The sequence below is a fragment of the Aedes albopictus genome, chromosome 3 (genome assembly GCF_035046485.1).
Source record: "Aedes albopictus strain Foshan chromosome 3, AalbF5, whole genome shotgun sequence".
In the NCBI taxonomy this organism is placed as follows: domain Eukaryota; kingdom Metazoa; phylum Arthropoda; class Insecta; order Diptera; family Culicidae; genus Aedes; species Aedes albopictus.
Window position 1 is genome coordinate 254,430,254 of NC_085138.1, and position 19,813 is coordinate 254,450,066.

General features: G+C 38.6%; 1 protein-coding gene across 5 annotated transcripts in view; it reads right to left on the reverse strand.

The window, feature by feature from the left end:
• Nucleotides 1-19,813, reverse strand: part of LOC109422319 (glycine receptor subunit alpha-4) — a 155,968-nt gene that overhangs the window by 112,261 nt on the left and 23,894 nt on the right. For 3 of the 5 annotated variants that reach the window (XM_062860258.1, XM_062860262.1, XM_029852274.2), the window contains exon 2: nt 5,589-6,285. In XM_062860258.1, coding sequence (XP_062716242.1) covers nt 5,589-5,650 — 62 coding nt within the window. In that variant the 5' untranslated portion in view covers nt 5,651-6,285. Of the gene's footprint in view, nt 1-5,588; nt 6,885-19,813 lie in introns of those variants that run through there. The other 2 variants (XM_062860260.1, XM_062860259.1) reach the window with 2 other exon arrangements.

Here is a 19,813-nt window from a genome sequence, read left to right on the forward strand (position 1 = left end):
ATCACTGCGCACCAGGAGCCTTCGCGTATTAACGTCATCTTCATGGCGAACGCCCATGAAACGTAATTCTCCCAGTCTTTTAGCTTTTCGATCGCTAGAGATACTCCGCTGCCGCCAGTCGCACGAACCACTCTTGGATCAAAAGTACCTCCTGTTCTTGTTCCAGACGGAACTGCACCGGAACCAGCATCTCCAGATCCTCTGTTGTTAGCGCCGGAGAACATCTTTACTAGTAGTTAGTTCTTATGATCTTCGAATTTTCGTAATGGCCGATGCGATGGGGCCATAACCTATCGCAGTTCAAAAGGCCTACCGCTAATCTATCTATCTATCTATCTATCTATATAAAAATTAGTTCGAAGTTCCTTTGAGGCAACAAAACTCAAGTACGGATGAACAGATCAGCATGACGCTTGCATGGTTCGATCCGTGTTCGTAATGGCTGTGTTTATATGTACAAAAAGTTACGAAAATCAGCTAAAAAAGTAAGAAAATAGATAAAGTGCTGATTTTCCATGAGCTGGGAAGGAAATCAACACGATCGAAATGAAACCAATCTAGAGGGCCATGTTTCAAGACCTTAATAATTGTCAAACCAACACAACTTGGCAAGACAAAGTTTGCCGGGACAGCTAGTTAATTATAATTGTTGGCAGTGATGCTAATGCTCACCATATCATCTGGGACAGCTCAGACATTAGAGGCTCCAGTTTGATGGAATACTTAAGTAGTACAGATCTTGGATTACTTAACATAGGCAATTGCCCAACTTTCATGGTATCTGCTTGAGAGGGAGTGTTAGACATAATACTTTGTTCTAACAGAATTAGTCACGAGTAGATCAATTGGCATGTGTCACATGAAGAATCATCATCTTTTTGGATTTTTTTTTAATATTTAAATGTTACTTCGCTAACTTTGCGTTTCAAGAATTCCCGATCAATCAACTGGGATCTCTTCACTGATTTGGTTGCTGCCAAATTTCATGGATACTCACCATCCGTTGAAACTCCAAGTGATTAGATGATGCTGTTTATACTACAACGACCCTCATCATGGAAGCTTCTGAAGAAGCTTGCTCTCTACGGTCTGTGATGTGTTCTACACAGACCGTAGAGAGCAAGCATCTTCAAAAGCTTCCATGATGAGGGCCGCTGTAGTATAAACAGCATCATCTAAATCACTTGGAGTTTCAATGGATGATAAGTATCCATGAAATTTGGCATGGATTGGCAAAGGGATCCCGTTGGTGGAACTCTGATCTGGCGAAGCTAAGGAAACAATGTAGAAAGAGTTAGAAAAAGTTGGAACAGACGACGTTTGCCTGGCTCAGAGGCTTTCAGGACGGCTTGCAAGGCCTACCAGAAAGCTCTTCGGTCTGCTAAACGATCCGGCTGGAAAAACCTTTGTACAAATGTTTCCAGTTTAAGTGAAGTCAGTCGGTTGAACAACATCTAGGATTTCAAAGTGAACGAGCTTCGTTTGCCAAACGGCGACTTCACTTCCTCTGATGACAAAGTTTTGGAATGTTTATTCAGTACATACTTCCCCGGATCTGTGGATATTACATCTTCGGATGAACCTAATGTCTTTTTTGTAGTTTTTATTATTTACGTGTATTTTAACATAACGCTAAATTTACACTCTTTCTTGTAGTTATAATTCCCTGGCTTCAGCTCGGAGAACTGTAATTATAGAATCGATTGTGTGGGCACCTAATAGCTTTGCTCAGAAAATTTTTTCTTCTGAAGGCATTTTATACTGAAAATTTGTTCCTAAAATTGTGGCTTTTGGGGGTGGCGTTATACAAAATTAAAATTTGTATTTGAAAATTTGCACAAAATAGAATTAGAATTTTATAATTTTTTGGTAACATCGCGGCCCCCTTGGACTGGCTCCACGGCCCCCGGGGGCCGCGGACCACCGGTTGGGAACCCGTGGCTTAGCTCTTTTCAAATCTCCTGGGCCAGATGGAATTCATCCTATTTTGTTTCAGAAGAGATTTGATTATTTTAAACATCTTTTGAAAAAACTACTTGTTTGCAGTTTTGCTACTGGGTATATTCCTAAATCCTGGCGAAATATTACTGTAAAGTTTATTCCGAAACTGGGTCGGGCGTCGTATAAAGATGCAAAGATTTTCAGACCTATCAGCAGTTTGACCTCTTTTCTTCTGAAATGCTTAGAACGCATTGTCGATCATCACATCCGGGATGTTCATCTGGCCAATGTGCCTCTTCATGTGAACCCAACCCGGGAGCTTCTTAACAGCTGCCGAATAACGTCAGCGTACCTAAAAATTTTGGTCCGGGTGGTACTGTCAAATTCAAAGCGGAAAGCGCTACTTTTGAAAAGGACGAAAACCGACAATAACAAACCGAACAAAAAATATTAAAACATTAAACAGAAATCTTTATTTGTTTTTTCCTCTTTTTTTGTGGTAGATAAATGCAAATTAAGTGCGGCATGATGAATTTGTTAACCAACTTAAGACGGTAGCAGGTGGAACGCTTACTATTAGAGTGTACTCATGTACGGTCCCCCCTTCTCGAAGTCATCCCTAACGGGCGTACCGCGAAGGTAAGGAAGAGAGAGAATGAGTTTTTAGTGGGTCGATCCCCACATCACCCGAGGAACCACCTCTTGGGTATCTGTTGCAGGTTTTCTCATTCTATAAAAAAAATGATGAATTTGTTTACTAGAAGCGAAAATTATATCTATAAAACAAGTAAAGGCAAAATAGTCGGCTATCATAAAATTAATAAGAAACTCATGTTTTCATCTAGCGCGGTTATTAAGCACCAGCAAGTAATAAATTAGGTTACTTATGCTAATATTTTACAGCTACATATCCGGTGGCCAAGCCAAAATAGAAGTTAAAAATAATCATTTGCAGATGTTTTTGATTTTCGGTTTGGTTTAGCATACGCAGTCACCAATTAATATGGAAGACCGTTTAAACATGTGCTTTTATTACATTTCTTACAACAACAAAAAGAAAAATCAAAATAATTTCAATTTAATGAACATTAGTCTGTGCGCTTCTGTTGAATACGAAACGTTAGCCTCTTGTTGGCTTCCACTCACCACGAAACAAAAAAATGTTTTCGCATGGACAAAAATTGTTGCGTCAGTGAAGGATGAACCCGTTGTTTACGAACAGTAGCGACATCTGCGATTTGCAAGTAGGTATGCGAAACTGAGCTCATCTGTCAAGTTACGGGGGGGGGGGGGGGGGTTGTGTGAACCAACAGGCTTACCAGTCTGGAAAGACCACTGTGACTCTTATACACAAACAAAGTTGTTAACGATATTGAGAAAGCATTCACCCAATTAGGAGCCGCACGGGGTCATGGTTTGTCTCCAATGATTTCCAATTCGATTTACCAAATGCTCAAATGTCGACATCTTTTCTCGACATTGCGTAAAGCAGCGATTAGGAAATTGAGTGTTTGTGGATGCCTCCAAGGGGGAGTGGGAGTCCTATCACCATTTTTGTGGAATCTCGTAGCACATACGCTATTTAGACAACTCAATAATAGCGGTTTTCCTACTTATGGTTTTGAGGGTTGATGTCGCCAATATGACCTTTTAATTAATCCGGATAAAACATCTATTGTTCATTTCACGGAAAGGCCTAACCGTAATGGCGTTCGAACTTTGCGTCTTCGTGGTTCTGAAATCGATGTGACTGAACAGGTAAAGTACATTGGAGCTTTTCTTGATTCCAAGCTTTCCTGAAAACCTCACATTGAGTTTAGAATAAAGAAAGCTTGCATGGCCTACGGGAAATGTAGGCGAACCTTTGGTAAAGCTTGGGGTCTAAAACTCAAATATATCAAGTGGATTTCCACAACTGTTGTTCGGCCAACATTGGCCTATGGATGTCTTGTGTGGTGGCAAAAGGGCGAAGTGAGAACGATCCAATCAAAATAAGGCCATCTCCAAAGAATGTGCTTGATCAATACACACCTCGTTGTTTCCACTTTTGGTGGATTGGAACAAAGTTGTCCTTGCTCTAAGTGATCTTACAACTGCTTGTAATTTTCAATATAGGACATTTTCCACGAAATTTCCATCCCGAGAAGAGTGGACATCTGGTTATCCGGAGAGAAGTATTTCGGACGGCATCGTATGTTATACTGATGGCTCCCTTCTCGAAAGTCGAGCAGGTGCTGGTGTCCACTCTCGTGAGCTAAGGCTACATCGGTCTTACTTACTTGGTAGACACTGCATCGTTTTTCCGGCTGAAATCTTTGCTCTTATGTGCGGAGTGCAATCAGCACTTCAGCACGTAATGAGCAAAGTAATATACTTCTGTTCAGATAACCAGGCTGCTATTGAAGCACTTGCTTCGGTCAACTGTAGATCAAAGTTAGTTATCGCTTGTCGAATTTAAATCGAAGAGCTGAATTCAGCAAATGCTGTTCACCTTGTATGGGTATGTGGACATTCTTTCATCGCTGGAAATGAAATGGCTGATGAGTTAGCTCGCACTGGAGCATCACATGACTTCATTGACCTTGAGCCAGCTATTCCGATATCGAAGTGTTAGGCAAAGGTAAATATTCACACCTGGGCTGCCACTCAACACAGACAATAGTGGAATAGTTTGGAATCATGTCGTTAAACAAAATTGTATTGTACTGAGCCTTCTCCAAGGGTGGCGAAGTATCTTACAAATCTGTCAAAGCAGAATTGCAGCATGCTGGTCAAAGCGTTGACTGGCCACTACCGACTCAGTTATCACATGGCGAATATTCAGCAAGGGAGTATAGTATTCGTTAAACACTTACTAAGTGAAACTGACATCAGAAACCTAAATCTTCAGGGTATTCTGTTGTTTTTAACCCGCTGTGGTGAAGAGTTATAGGCTCACGCTTTATGCGTTATCACAGTGCTCTTTTCAGGGCGCTGTTTGAACCCATTGTGGTACACTTATGCGTTATTACAGTGTCCTTTTCAGGACACTATGTGAACCCATTGTGGTAACGCTTAAACGTGTATGACGATCCTATTCCCTTACCTGTCCATTCCCCAGCCCCATCCTTTTTTCCTTCCCTTCTCGCTTAGGTAAATGATGAAAAGGTTCGTGTTCATGGCGATGATGGCACAAATTTTCCAAATGGAGGAGAACGTGCCTCTGGAACCAACCTACTGATACCTGATGATTGAGCATACGTAAAGCCTGAAGTTCAAAGGCATTCTTCTGGATTTTTCATTTGAGGATCCTCCAGAAAATTTTCCAAAAAAAACTCTAGAAAAGCTTCCATTAGATTTTTTTCAGGAATCCGTAAATGAATTCATTCAGGAAATCTTTCGATCTTTCAGAAGCTCCTCCGAATATTTTTTTCAGAAATTCCTCCAGGAATTCTTTAAGATATTTCTCCAGGAATTTCTTCAGATATTCCCTTTCCAAGAAATCTTTTAGGTAGATTCCCATGTGTTCCTTCTGAAACTTCACCAGGGATTCGTTTAAAAAAATCATCGGAAATTGCTACAGGGATTCATGTTAAAATATTAGTATGACAGTGACATTGGGCGTATGAATGTTCATGATAAACTGTTAATAAAATGTTCAAACTTACCCCAAGAGCAGAAGTACGGCTCCTCCAAGGACAACCGCTGCATTCCTCGCGCCTGTGACCATGTTACTGCTCCAATAATTCCAGCTGTGTCCCGGTCCAAGGTGAAGCTGCAGCCTTCGATTTCGCTAGAAGTGATGGCAGAGACAACGGCAACAGAAACCTCCCGGGATCCACTAAAGTTGGTGTCGTCGTCTTCGTCGTCGTCTGCCGTAATAACGACTGTGCTGCTCAAAGTGGTCCTAATAGTCGTCGCACTAGCGCGTATAATCATCGCATAATGGGGGTTTGATTAATTAACAAACGGATTATGGTTACGCTAGTATTTTCCCGCGTTCACCACGGACCTAATTTTCCGGTTTTCTTCAATTCACGCACACTTTTCCTTGCCCCCGTCGTAACTGCACTCTCCTCAATCCACTGGAAGTAGTGTTCTTCCACCGCTGTTGACCCACCGGCGCCGGAATTCGTTCATTGCGTAAATATTTTGGACCGGATTACCCCCACTGCTTCAAAACACGCTTTTCTTCGCTTTATGGCACTTCTAACACTTTTCTTTCTTCAAACGGCCGGAAACGGAACACTCCTCACTCACAGTTGGTGGTTGTCGTTGTCGTCGTCGTCGTCGTCATCGTCACTTAGATCGCTATATGTTTCACACCACCGGACCAGGTTTTTATCGCAAACTGCTCGTTGCTCGCTAGTCGGAAAGGGCTAACAATGATTAATGATAGTGTATTTTACGCTCGATTCGCAAAACCGGCTAGTCAGTCGTGTATGCTGATAATTTCAGAACAAACCGATTCATCTAGAGATTTTGTGAGAATGCTCGCACGTTTTACTTTTGATTGCACACGGTGTGGAGTGCTCGGTCGAATAATTGCTAGTGCTATTTTGAGTTCACGTGGAAACATAAATTCAAGAGTTTGGGAAAGTAATTAAAAATGATGAAGATATTAGGGGTTGGACATTGATAACGTAAGATAAGTTCAAGGATGTCATAGGTACGTAAGGTAGCGTTCGCACCAGCACGATCTGTGTAACGCGACCCCGGTAATGTAGCACATGGTGTAATGTTTTTAGTAAACTTTTTTCCTACTGCAAACCTGAGCGTCTGTTCTCCAGGAGGAGCGGCTCACAACAGCGTCTGATCCCCATGTTAGGGGCGGCTGATCTACGTCCGAGTACCAGGGAAGGACTCTAAGCTCAACTGTGCCCTATGGTGCTCCGGAAAGTAGAGGGTTGGTGTCAGGCCCTACGAGCCAGCCGTAAAAAACATTGTAACGGAAAATCAGCAACAAAATAACACTAGTTTACAGCATTTTTGAACTCGGTAAGCTGATGATCATTTTTGGTGTAGAATCATGCCCTGAGTTCGAAAACGCGAAAGAAAAAAATTACAGTAGAGTGGTTTTTTTTTTTCGATTTTTCATACAAGGTTGATGATATGAAATCGATTTTTGTTCTATTTTTAAGCAAAGTCGCTCACTTCAAACATCTCATTCTCCGTAATCAATGCTCCGATTGAGCTGAAATTTCTACTGTAACTCGCCTACATATGATGTGTCAAATAAACGTCGAGAAAGAATTTTTAAATTGTTTTTTTCTTATTGAAAAAAATACATTTCTTCAAAAATTTTTGGGAATTTTGCTAAAATTTAAGAAGATCGTCCCTAAAACTCGCCAATGTCTTGAATTTCATCAATCTGACGCAAAACCTGTATTCAGATGATCGAATGGTATTGTGTTCAGCTTTCAATTTATGGATAAAGATTTAAAATTGGTTGAACAAATATTTGAATTTTAGTAAATTACATATTTTGAAAAGTTGTAAAACTCGATATTGAGCTAAAACTCAAAAACGGTTCTACTTAAAATTTTTTGAAGGTCGGTTTTGAAATCAGCGCTAAATTGTGCTTCAACAATTTTGGTCGTTGACAGAAGTTCACGACTTTCGTTTTATTTTGTAAACTAGTGTAATACGAACCGAGACCAACGGCAGCGACCCCAGCGAACAAAAAGGACTTGGAAACTCGGTACGTGGAACTGTCGATCTCTCAACTTCATTGGGGGCACCCGCATACTCGCCGATCTACAGAAGGATCGCGGGTTCGGCATCGTAGCGCTGCAGGAGGAGTGTTGGACAGGATCCATGGTGCGAACGTTTAGAGGTAATCTTACCATCTACCAGAGCTGCGGCAATACACGCGAGCTGGGAACAGCTTTCATCGTGATGGGTGATATGCAGAGGCGCGTGATCGGTTGGTGGTCGATCGACGAAAGAATATGCAGATTGAGAATCATGGGCCGACTTCAGCATAATAAACGTGCACAGCCCACACTCCGGAAGCACTGATGATGACAAGGACGCATTTTACGCGCAGCACGAACGCGAGTACGACTACTGCCCAAGCCACGACGTCAAGATCATCATAGGAGATTTGAACGCTCAGGCAAGCCAGGAGGAGGAATTCAGACCGACGATTGGTAAGTTCAGCGCCCACCAGCAGACGAACGAAAACGGCCTACGACTCATTGATTTCGCCGCCTCCAAAAATATGGACATACGTAGCACCTTTTTCCAACCCAGCCTCCCTTTGGTGGTTGAAATGTCTATAAAATCGAATTTTACATAAAATCGAAGCAAAATTTTTTATTTAAATTTTATACTAAAATGTAACAAAACATATAAAAAGTGCATGAAAATTGAGTTTACGATAAAAGGCTTGGAGTTTTTGGCATATATTAGTAATTCTCGCTAAAGAAAGAATAAACCATTATCTCGCTATTTTTTTACGATCGCATTTTTTTGTCTCCAAACTATGTAAATTAAAAAAATCCGATGATTATGAAGGGATTCCTTTGAAAATGTCTCTGAGGATTTATTTACCCCGGAATTTCTTTACGAATTGCTTCATAAATTCCTCCAGGGATCCCATCTGAAATTCATCAAGGGGTTCCTTCGAAAATTTAGAGATTCGTGACAAGCACTTGATAGAGCGTGGTTACGAACGATCTTACTGTTTGAGTAGTGTAGGCTTGTGCCGCTATCTACTCGGTTGCCTTTCGTTGCAATTCTGAGGTGTAAATAAAATTAAATGAACCCAGAACAACTTTATTACGACGGCCTCCGAATAAAACTTCCCACCTTAAATCATCATGTTACAAAATATTTCAGAAAATCTTCAATGTATTCCTCCAGAAGAGTCACAAAGAATTATTTAACGAAATTTGACAAGAATTGCTTGACCAATTCCTACATGATTTTTCACAAATCATTTGAGAGATTGTTTGAAAAATTCTTCCAGGGATTACTTCTGAAATTCCTCTAGTTATTTATTCATCAATTCCTCATGGCATTATTTTTTTGGACATTTCTTTAGAAAATCTACCAAAAATTTCTTCAGAATTTTTTGCATAACATCTTTCTATTTTTGTTTGTGGAAACTTGTCCAAGTAATCGACCAAAAATTTCTTCACGGATTCTTTCAAAAAATCTTCCATGGATTCATTTGGAAATTTTCTTCAGATATTTGTTTAGAAATTCCATCTATTCTATAAATTTCACAAAGAATTCTTTCAAAGCATTTTTCATAATTTACTTCTGAAATTCCTCCAATTTAAAAAAAAACCCAGATTAATCCACCTAGTGGTGGTAGTGCCTTTCTCGTCGAATATGTACTAATAATCTTTCCGTCGACGTTTGCCGATCCTGAGAATACTTATACGCTTAATACAATTCATGTAAAATTTGACCTTGTGAAAAAAATGCAGAAAAGGAAAATTTTCCATTCAATATTAAATCGCAATGAGAAGAGCGAGGGCTCAACCAGCCGCACACAAATTGTGCACAGTAATTTGAGACGCAAAAGGAGATTGGAAAAACTTTATTCAGTGTTGATGCGACAAATTATAATTTTCCCATGATAAGTTGATCTATCCTACCTTATATTTACAACGCACAGAGGTCCAGTTTTAGGAAAAGCTGACAGAAACTCAGTTCTTGAACATATATCTCATGGGTTACAGTATATCAGGCACTCGTCTATAATGTCATAATCATTGAATAGATTTCAAAGGATTTGAAAATATTGATGTTGTATCTTGTTACGATACTGAGTAGCTGCTGATGGAAAATATTGCATTTTTGATAATGAACATAAACGAGTTTAAACGAGTGCGAAGAGCTGCCAAAACATTAGCATCATGGTGATATGCATATAGTCAAATTGTATGAAAAACAGTTATTTTGTTCGGACTTCGTTCGAAGAAAACGAAAAATAATGAAAATGCCATAAAAATTAAATTGAGATCTTAAAAATACTGAAACCTTATTCATTTAGGCTAAAACTAGCAGACTACTATCACAAACGAAGATAAATTCGTCTGTGCTACTATGATTTGGCAATTTTTGCCAGGTATTTCAAATCTGGACCACTGTGCACCACATGATTTTGAAATGGTGTGATTTGATGAGATTGCTTTGGCCACGATTTTATTCTCTTGCATATATGAATACTTCGACCATTTCTTCATTTTAAATCTTACTGTCAGTGGGGGTGTCATTGGGCCAAAACTGCATAGTACATCCCAATATTATATTTTAGCTCTAAATCAATGTTGAATTCAGTAGACACGTTCAGTTTTATATTGTTTAGGGTTGTCTAAAGTGCTGCTTCAACTTTAATTTTGACAATAACATAAGGTACACCGGGACAAGTTGAAACGGGTGGGGCAAGATGAAACGCGAAGTTTTGAAATAGATTTCAAAGCAATTTGGAAATTTTTCTTTCATCATAATATTGTTTGAATCAAAAACTATGTGTTGTGGCATTCAAGCTGGTCGCCATCATTGGACAACATCATGTTAACCCGCTGTTTCAACTTGCCCCACCCGTTTCAACTTGCCCCGGTGTACCTTAGCCTAATTGAAATTGGCCCAATTTTACCCCTTCTAGGGGCCCTGTTGTCCCAAATTTGGTCTGAGACAATTTTCTTGCTAATCGTTCATCAGGTTACCGAAAATGCTGCTGTTTGATGCGTCGCCTGCATGAGTTTGGTTCATTCTTATATTTGACCACTTCCGGTTGGACATCCGGAACCGGTTCCGGAACACTACCGGTTGAGCTATGGTCAGAGACTAGTTTCTTGCTAACCTTTCATTATGTTATCAAAAAAAGTCGCACTGATGTGTTGTATGCATGGGTTTGGTTCACTTTTATATTTGGTCCCTTCCGTCGGGACATCCGGAAACGGTTCCGGAATACTACCGGTTCAGATATGGTCTAAAACTGTTTTCCTACTAACCGTTCATCAGGTTAACCAAAATGCCGCTGTTTGATGTGTCGCATGAATGGGTAGTGTTCACTTTTATATTTGGCCACTTCCGGCGGGACTTCCGGAACCGGTTCCGGAACACTACTGGTTCAGATAAGGTCTTAGCCTATTTTCCTGCTTACCGTTCATCAGATAATCGAAAATGCCGTGGTTTGATGGGTCGCATGCATGGGTTTGTTTCACTTTCATGTCTTCCAGGAGTACCGTTCCGGAACATCTAAAGGGCCATAACTCCGGAACGGCTGGACCGATCCGAACCATTTTCAATAGGAAACAATAGGGCCTAATTACGCGTCGAATGAACCGTCGGTCATTAAAATCGGTTAAGGTTTACTGCCAAAAAGTGATGTGAGTTTTTTTGTCCACACACATACACACATACACACACACACACACACACACACATACACACATACATACACACAGACATCACCTCAATTCGTCGAGCTGAGTTGATCGGTATATATGAATTGACCCTCCGGGCATTCTATCAAAAAGTCAATTTTCAAGTGAACATATAGCCTTTCCAGTACACTTAGTGTACGAGAAAGGCAAAAAATATGAATTTAAGTAGAAATTCCTCTAGAGATTCTTACAAAAATGCTTTCAGAGACTCCTTCAGAAATATCTTTAGACATTTATTCAGATTCCTTTCAGCGATGCCTTCAGAAACAATTTTTCAGAAAATGTTTCAAGAGTTCCTTCAAAAATTTGAACTTTGGAAATTCTTCCAAGAATTTAACCAAAAATTCCCACAGCAACTATCAATTTCTACAGAAGTTTCACAAGTGATTTCTCCTGGTTTCAGGATGAGTTGTGTATGATTTTTGTAGGAATTCCTCTAAGGGTTTCTTCAGAAAATCCTTCAGACCTTTTTTTGAGACTTTTGTAGATTTTTTTTCCAAAAAATCCTTCGGAAATTCCTTTAAGCATTCTCTTAAACGATTCCCATATCAAAACAATCTCCGGGGTTTGCTATAGAAATTGGTCCAGGAATTATTTTTAATCTGAATTTCTGTCAGAAAAAACTTCCTTGGATTTCTCTAGAAATTCTTCCAGGGACGCTTTAAAAAATGTGAGATCCATTCGGGATTTTTTTTGCGGGGATTCCTATAGAAACTACCCTGAAGGTTCCTTTAGAAAATCTCCCATGACTTTTGTTATAAATTCGACTAACAATTTCTTAAAAAGGAACAGTAGGCTTTGCCGTGGCCGGTCGAGTTTTGCCTTGCTTGTCATTTTTTTTCGAGCTCCGATTTCTTTTTGTTTCGCGTTATGAATTGGGTGATTGGGCTGGTGCTATGCCTTCCGGGTCGTTCGCTTGTGAGTCCGCCGGATGTTAAACCGCGTGTTCCGAATGTTTTCCGTTACGTTCTGTGTTATGCATGGCAGCATTTTCAAGTGGCTGGGGACGTTACTGCTAGTGATTTCGGCTTCTTTTGATATATGTGTGAAAATTTTACTTATTTGAAAGAAAAACAAAAGAAAGTGTTGTTTTATGACTATCGTTAAATGAAGATGAGGAAGATTGAAGTATGTACCTGCTGAATTAAGGATTCGTCTTTCGATGCTGCGGCTGTGATTCATCGTTGAAACTCGGTGAGAATGTTCCTTTTGTCATACAGTAAAACCTCCATGAGTCGATATTGAAGGGACCATCGACTCAAGGAAATATCGAGTAGTGGAACAAAAATCCTTTGGGAAGCTTTTTGGGGGGATCATCATAGTAACCCAGAAATTATTTTTCAGTATGGAATAATTTACCTCCATGAGTCGATATCGAGTCAAGGAACATCGACTCATGGAGGTTCGACTGTATTACTTTCTGTTATGTACCCAATTCTGTGCGATAATAGTTATTTATGCAATGAGTTGCAAAAAGATGATTTTTTCAGCACGAGTTGTACATTTATCCAACGAGGCTTGCCGAGTTGGATAAATACTACGAGTGCTGAAAAAATCGAGTTTTGCAACGAGTCGCATACAAAATTTTATGCAATGTTTTTTTTCATAATGCAACCCATTTGAGTTGCATAATGTTCATAATGCAACCCAAATGAGTTGCATTATGAACATAATGCAACTATTTTTCATTATGCAACTCATTTCAGTTGCATAATGAGCCTGTATGGAAAAGTAGGCCATTATTATACTGAAATGAATCAGATAAAACAGAAATTATAATACTGAATTGCATAAATGCAATTTCAAATAGCTGTAAGCTGACTTTGTTAGTTTTACACATTAGGGTAAGTGTACCAATAGTGGTGCTATTAGTAGCTCCTAGCAGTAAAATAATTGAATAAAATTGATAAAACCACAAAATAAAAAGGCTGAAAACGTTAATCGGTAGTTTTTCACATAAACTTTCTAGAAAAAATGCAAAAACTATTGTTTATTTCAGTTTTTGCTAATAAATCACTTGCACCAACTATAGGTACACGGTTCCTATTATGGAGGTAAAATTTAACATTGGTTCCTATAGTGGCGCATCCCATTGAATTCTTATGGGACCCACCACTATGGGAACACTACCACCACTATAGGTGCAAAGGAGCAAAAAAATTAAGGAAAATAATTGTTTTAAATAGGTTTTTCGGCAAATCTTGAACACAAAACTGAATTAATGTTAGTATTTAGGAATGATGCATCTATTAAAAATGTAATTTGCAAGCTTTTTCGTCAAAATGGTGCTAAATTGCCACTACCACCACTTGGTACTACCTCCACTAAGGGAGCTTTTACCCTAGTTTTTATCGAGTTCGGCTGATGCTTTTCAAGTCAAGCAGTTGCAGGAGACTTAACTTGATGAGCTCGTCCCAATTAAACGCCTTGTTTTGTTGTTCTTCTTTGTGTATATTTCAAAATAACTACACTAAATTAATTTCATAACAATTCAGTCCCATAATTTAATCATACCCGACCTTTCCCGTACCAAAATCCCTTCTCCTTTCTATTTACGAGAGCGTCGGTGAGTCGCTGGCATCTCGATAAATAGATATCATCCCTTCCCTATTATCTCTTCCCATCCACATAACGCGTTTCTTATCGTTTCAGAGAGCGAGCAATGGCGCTTAAGCCTAGGCTTGTTAGCCAGGACACATGGTCCAAATGCCTGTGCCCCATCCCGGAAGCAAAAAGGCCCATGGAGTGACAAATTTCTTAGCTATGTCACTCCCAACGTTGGTGTTAAAAAAAATCACTTACACTCACATCAACACATCTACATAATCAACTCAAATACACTTACACAATCTGAATCTTGCCGCATCACTCGATTAAATATAGTGAATCCCCAATCAACCCATTCCTAATATCCAACTCCTTGACGCCTATGGGGGCGCCGGTGAGTCGCTGGCCTTTCATTAAGTAGGTGTCATATCATAACATGCTTTCCTTTCCTCGTAACAGAGAAGATTGGCGTGGTCGGTAGTGAAAGTTTTCATGTCTTTTTTACCTCTGATTGGATAGCTGTTTCTTCCTAAACAGCATTCTATAAGCAATTAGAAAAGGAATATTAAAGTTTTAACATGACAACTTTCAGTATGCAATCTACGAATTACTCCGTTGCAACGCAACGCAACGCAAATTCGACTAACAATTTCTTCGAAAATATCTCCAGATTTTCCTCTAGAGATTTCTCTACAAATTTCTCCATTACTTTGAAAACAAAAATCTTCCACAGATTTTTCGATAATTCTTCCAAAGACCCTTGCTGAAATCCATCCTAGAATTTGTTTAAAAAATATTTCACGAGTTCCTGGAGAAATCTTTGGAAACTGCTCATAGATTTACTTCAAAAAATCATCCAGGAAATCCAAAAGAAATTTTTTCACAAAATCTTCCAGAGATTACTTTAGTCTTTAGAATGTCATTTAGAAATTTCTCCTAGAACTCCTTAAGCCAGTCTTGCACGGATAGCTTCCAAAAATGTTGCATGGGTTCAAAAAGTTTTGGATAGATTTTTCCAGATATTCATCTATGAACTTCTTAGGATTTCTTTAATAGAGATTCCTCCAGAAGTTTTTCAAAGTATTCATCTAGAAAACCATCCTTGAATTTTCTCATTTTTTTTAGAATGTGGTTCACGGATACATTGAGAATCAGAAACTCAAAACTTCTTCAAAATTTTCTCAGAAGGTGTGCTTTAGCGCTAATATGGGTGCTCCACAAAACAATTTATTGATATGAAGTACTCCGCGTGTCAAATGGCTGAAAATCCCTGCATTATAAGCCATCATGATACAAACTGCAAGTTTTAAACTAATTAAATATGAAAAAAAATAATTATGAAAATGTACATAAAATCGAAGTACATAAATTCGAGGGTCTATATAATCGAGGGTCCACTAAATCAAGGTATACCTGTACCTACAACCTGAATGAGGTGTTAAGAAGCCCTGCATAAGAGGTAAAATACCTAAAATAATAACTGGTGTATATTCTGTGCATAACACGTGAATAATGACATCAGGTAAATATTGCAATTCCAATAATAATCGGCGATTTTTCCATACAAATAGTGATTTTTCCATAATTGCATAATACCTCAAGCAGTCCTCAACACCAAACCAATAACTCGTTGAGGTACTTTATCAATACCTACAAAATACCAAAATAAGTTATTTCCAATACCTGGGTAACCGACCAATACCTCGTTTTGGTATGATACCTGACTTTGGTATGCTGCAGTTATGTGTCAGTTATTTGTTTCTACTCGGGTTGTCACACTTTCACAAACCCCCATTCCCCCTAGGACCGTGACGTATTTAATGGAGGGCCCCTAAGCTTTTTATAGTTAATTGAATCCAGTAACCTTGCTACTGATGCCCGTCCAAATCCGCCAAGCCTTGTCAAAAATGTAATTTATTTCCGAATGCCAAATATGAAATTGTTTGATAGATGCAATCGATTGCGATTCTTTTCATGTTGTGCACTGTGAAAGAAAATCGGTAATATTATCCGGGTGACGTAGATCCGTAGTTGAAAAATTGATTGCATCAAAAGAAAAAAAAACGGCGCGCGGTGGCCATTGAAACAAATCTACCTAAATGCTGAATGGGTTGAATCCTTTGACGGTATAGTGGCGGAAGTGCAGCGGGACAAGAAAGCCAGAAGGAGTGAAATTGAGCCACTTTTCGGTGTCAAGGGATGGTCCAGGGAATTCCTCGAACGAAGGCTCGTTATTTTTCAGCTTTCCCCGAGCAGAAGGGAATAACAACAGCATAAGGAGCTGTGTTATTTGGGGAAAATAACTGAATAATAAAATCGATTATTTCTAAGTTATTACCATAACATATTGTGTTATAAACTTGTCTGTCATAAGCGGCAAAATAACAAAATCCATAACAAAAAAATGTTCCTGGGAACCCATTTCAATAACTTGTTTTGTTAGTTTTAATAACAACTTAATAACAGTGAATTCGGAAAATATTTCAATAACAAATTTTGATATTAATATGTTATTGATAATAATCGGAGAGCAGAATTTGCTATGATATCAAACTCGTTACTAAATAAGCTATAATACTTATAATAGGGGTACTCACTAAACAGATTAAATTGCTGCGTAAGCCATGATTTTCTGCTTATTTGAAATGTTTCATGATTTTGCAAATGAAATAATCAAAGATTGCCTTGGTGTTCGCGACGTTTAATCAGTTTAATCAGTTTACGCTGTTAAGTGAATCCCCCTAATATAAAATTATTCGCTTTGTCTCACAAGCCCGCCAATAACATGAGGTTCATCACCCTGACGTAAGACATATTTTCAAATGATCGAAAAATTGTAATACAGCTTTTAATTCATTCTAAGAGATTTGAAGTCGCAAGATAACCGAACTTTAGTAATTTCTATATTATCAAATACGACGAGTTTCGATTTCCACCTGTAATTTATACACTGTTCTACTTTAATTGTTTTCGGTGCCCGGTTTTGAAATCAACACGTGTACTTGAAAAAGTTTGATCGTCGATAGCAATTTGTGACTTCTGTTTTGTTTTTTTTTTTCAGCATGGAAACTGAAGAATTTTTAGAATGCTCAACAGTTTTGCAGAATTTTTTTTGGGATATTGGAAATATTGTACAGATTATTACAATTTTTCTGGAACTTTGTTTTAATTCCTCCGATTTTTCCCTGAATTCAAGCATTATGTCAAATATTTCTCCTGGATTCTACAAGGATTCCTCCATAAAATTTTCTATAATTTTTCCTGAGTTTCCTCTGATGATTCCTACAGGACTTTCACCAGATTTTTTTGCAATATTTTTTTTCTAAAATTCCTTTATTTATTTCTCTAAGGATTCCGTCAAAAACTCCTTATATGCTTATCAAGTGACTTTGTCATGAAATTCTTCTAGAAATTCGTTGACAGATTTGGTCATAAACTTTTCCACAAATGACTCCAAAAATCTTCTAAAAATTTCTTCGAGTGTTCTTCTACGGAATCTTTCATGGATTATCAAAGAATCCTCTAGAAATTCCTCAAGAATACTGCATAAAATCCCTTCAAGGATTTCTTCAGAATTTCCTGTGATCATTAGTCCTGAAGTTCATCTTAAGATTTCTCTGAAAATTTCTTAGAGGATTTCACCAGGAGTTTTTCCGAAAGATTTTCCAGGAGTTTTTCAAAAGATTCTGCCAAGAATTCTAATAACTGCTTAGAAGAATTAACTTCGAAATTTCTAAGAAAATTACGCGAGGAGTTCTCTTGAAGACTTCGTCAGGGATTTATCGAAAGTTCCTCCAGAACTTGTGCTTATCCCAAAATTATTTAAGGAATTCTTAAAAGGAGTCGTTCAGAAATTTCCTTCTTAACTGAATACAAAAATTGAACAACACAAAGGGACAGGGCATAATTGTCGAATTGTTGCTGTAATTTCAAAACTTGTTACTGTTGTGCTATTGCTGATGAGTGGATCAATACTACAACAATAACTAAACTTGTACTTCAATAAAACATGTTATTTAAATGTAATTTAGATAATGTATATCAATAGCTTGATTATAACAAAATGAGATTGTCCAACAAAATTTGTTATGGAAAAGCTATGCCTTGATAATTCAATAATAACAAAACAAGATATAAAAACAGGTTATGTGACTTCGTAGTTATTAACTTGCTATTTTCTTCTGCTCGGGTCGTGCTTATATTTTTCATGTTGCGGCGCTCTGCCAAGGAGAAGAACGTATAGCAGATGTTTTTTTCCTGCTCACGACACGAGGTGAAATTGGATGCGTTTTCTAAGAAAGTTCCCCCAAGGAGCATATTATTTTGAAATAAGAGCTTCTCGTTGAAATTTTTCTTTTTTCTATTGAGTATGCATTGATAGACTGAAGCATGGCAAACGGCCACGGTGAAATCTTTTAAACAGATTTGAATATAACACAAAGTCTAATATAAAGTCAGAGTAGTTTTATTTCTCATCTTCCAACATGTAGAGCGATAAAAATCAAAACAACTTCACCTGAATAAAACTGACAATCATACTCAAAGAGTGCTCGTCAAGCGGTTCTGCTGAAATAATTTGACTATTCCGGCGAGACAAGAATCACGTGTCATAAATCAACGGTATTTCCACAGACTATCGTCTGTGTTACTACAACAGCGCAAACCAGATGCAAAATCCAAAATGTACAACAATCAGAAAACATGGAATAGAATTGCATTCACTCAATCATAATTACAAGCATCGCCAACGGAGTCAGTCAGTGCATCTGTCCGGCCGGCGGCTGCTGATGACTGTCTTTGAACTAGTCGCACTGTACAGTACCCCATTTGACTGCCTTTAAATCGAGATGCGCCCGTGAGATTTGCATCTCCGTTCTGGCTTCTGCTGCTATAGAGGTACTACACATGTTGAACGATGATCAGCCGTGACTGATAGCTCGTTGGCCGGACTCTACTGTCGGAACTGGTTGCAACCATATCCCATATGAACACGTTCGGTCACTACCATTCATATACAAATACAGATAGCATCATCGCCGGTAGTCCGATCATTTGCATAATTTATCTCAACAATGATTGTGCGATGTCTGGTGTGGAACTTTCAGCGTTTTTCAAATAATTTGTATGCATATAGCCTTTCCTTATGAAACGAAAACGTAAATTTCGGTTTACCTAAAGATTGTCGTGATATTGAATTGCGATTTTTGAAAAAAAAATGTTAAATTTAAACTGTCATTATTCCATCAATATTGAGGATGATGTGCTAATCCCAAGCCCCAAGGAAGCGTTCATAATTGACGTAGCCATTTTTTACTCCCCTTCCCACTTCGTAGCATAATTTCCTATACCAAATACATGGCTCGTCACACAAACCCAGACTATTCCCTCCCCCCTCCCTTTAAAATTCAACCTCATTTATGGACGCTCCCCAAGCATATTGGTACTTTGCGCAATTTCGCTAGCTCAGATCAATAAGGCAATCCATGAGACAGATGCGATCAGCTGATTTTCTTTGTTTACCATGTATTTTTGACATTCGTCGATCGGGGTGACAGTTGATCACAAAGGAATTTGTTAAGCACTGAGAACACTCGACGAAAATTTGGTAAGTTGCACTGTGTTTACAATTTCAGCTGTCACCCCCATCGCGATATGTCGTCATGGATTGCCTTATAACGGAGTAGCATTTACGGTAGTGTACGGTCACCAATACTCATGCTGATTCTCTTCTATACATACACAACTCATGTATATTCATAATTTCATAGCCATCGCTAGAACAGAAACGGGTTTAAAAAGCCGTTTTGCCTCCTTCCAACTTTCACAACACAGTGTCAATCTATCATGTAATGCCTAAAAGTTATGCATCCAAGCGAACGGTGCCGCGTCTCCAGAGTAATCTATTACCTAAATATATCCCCAATCCATGGATCGTATCA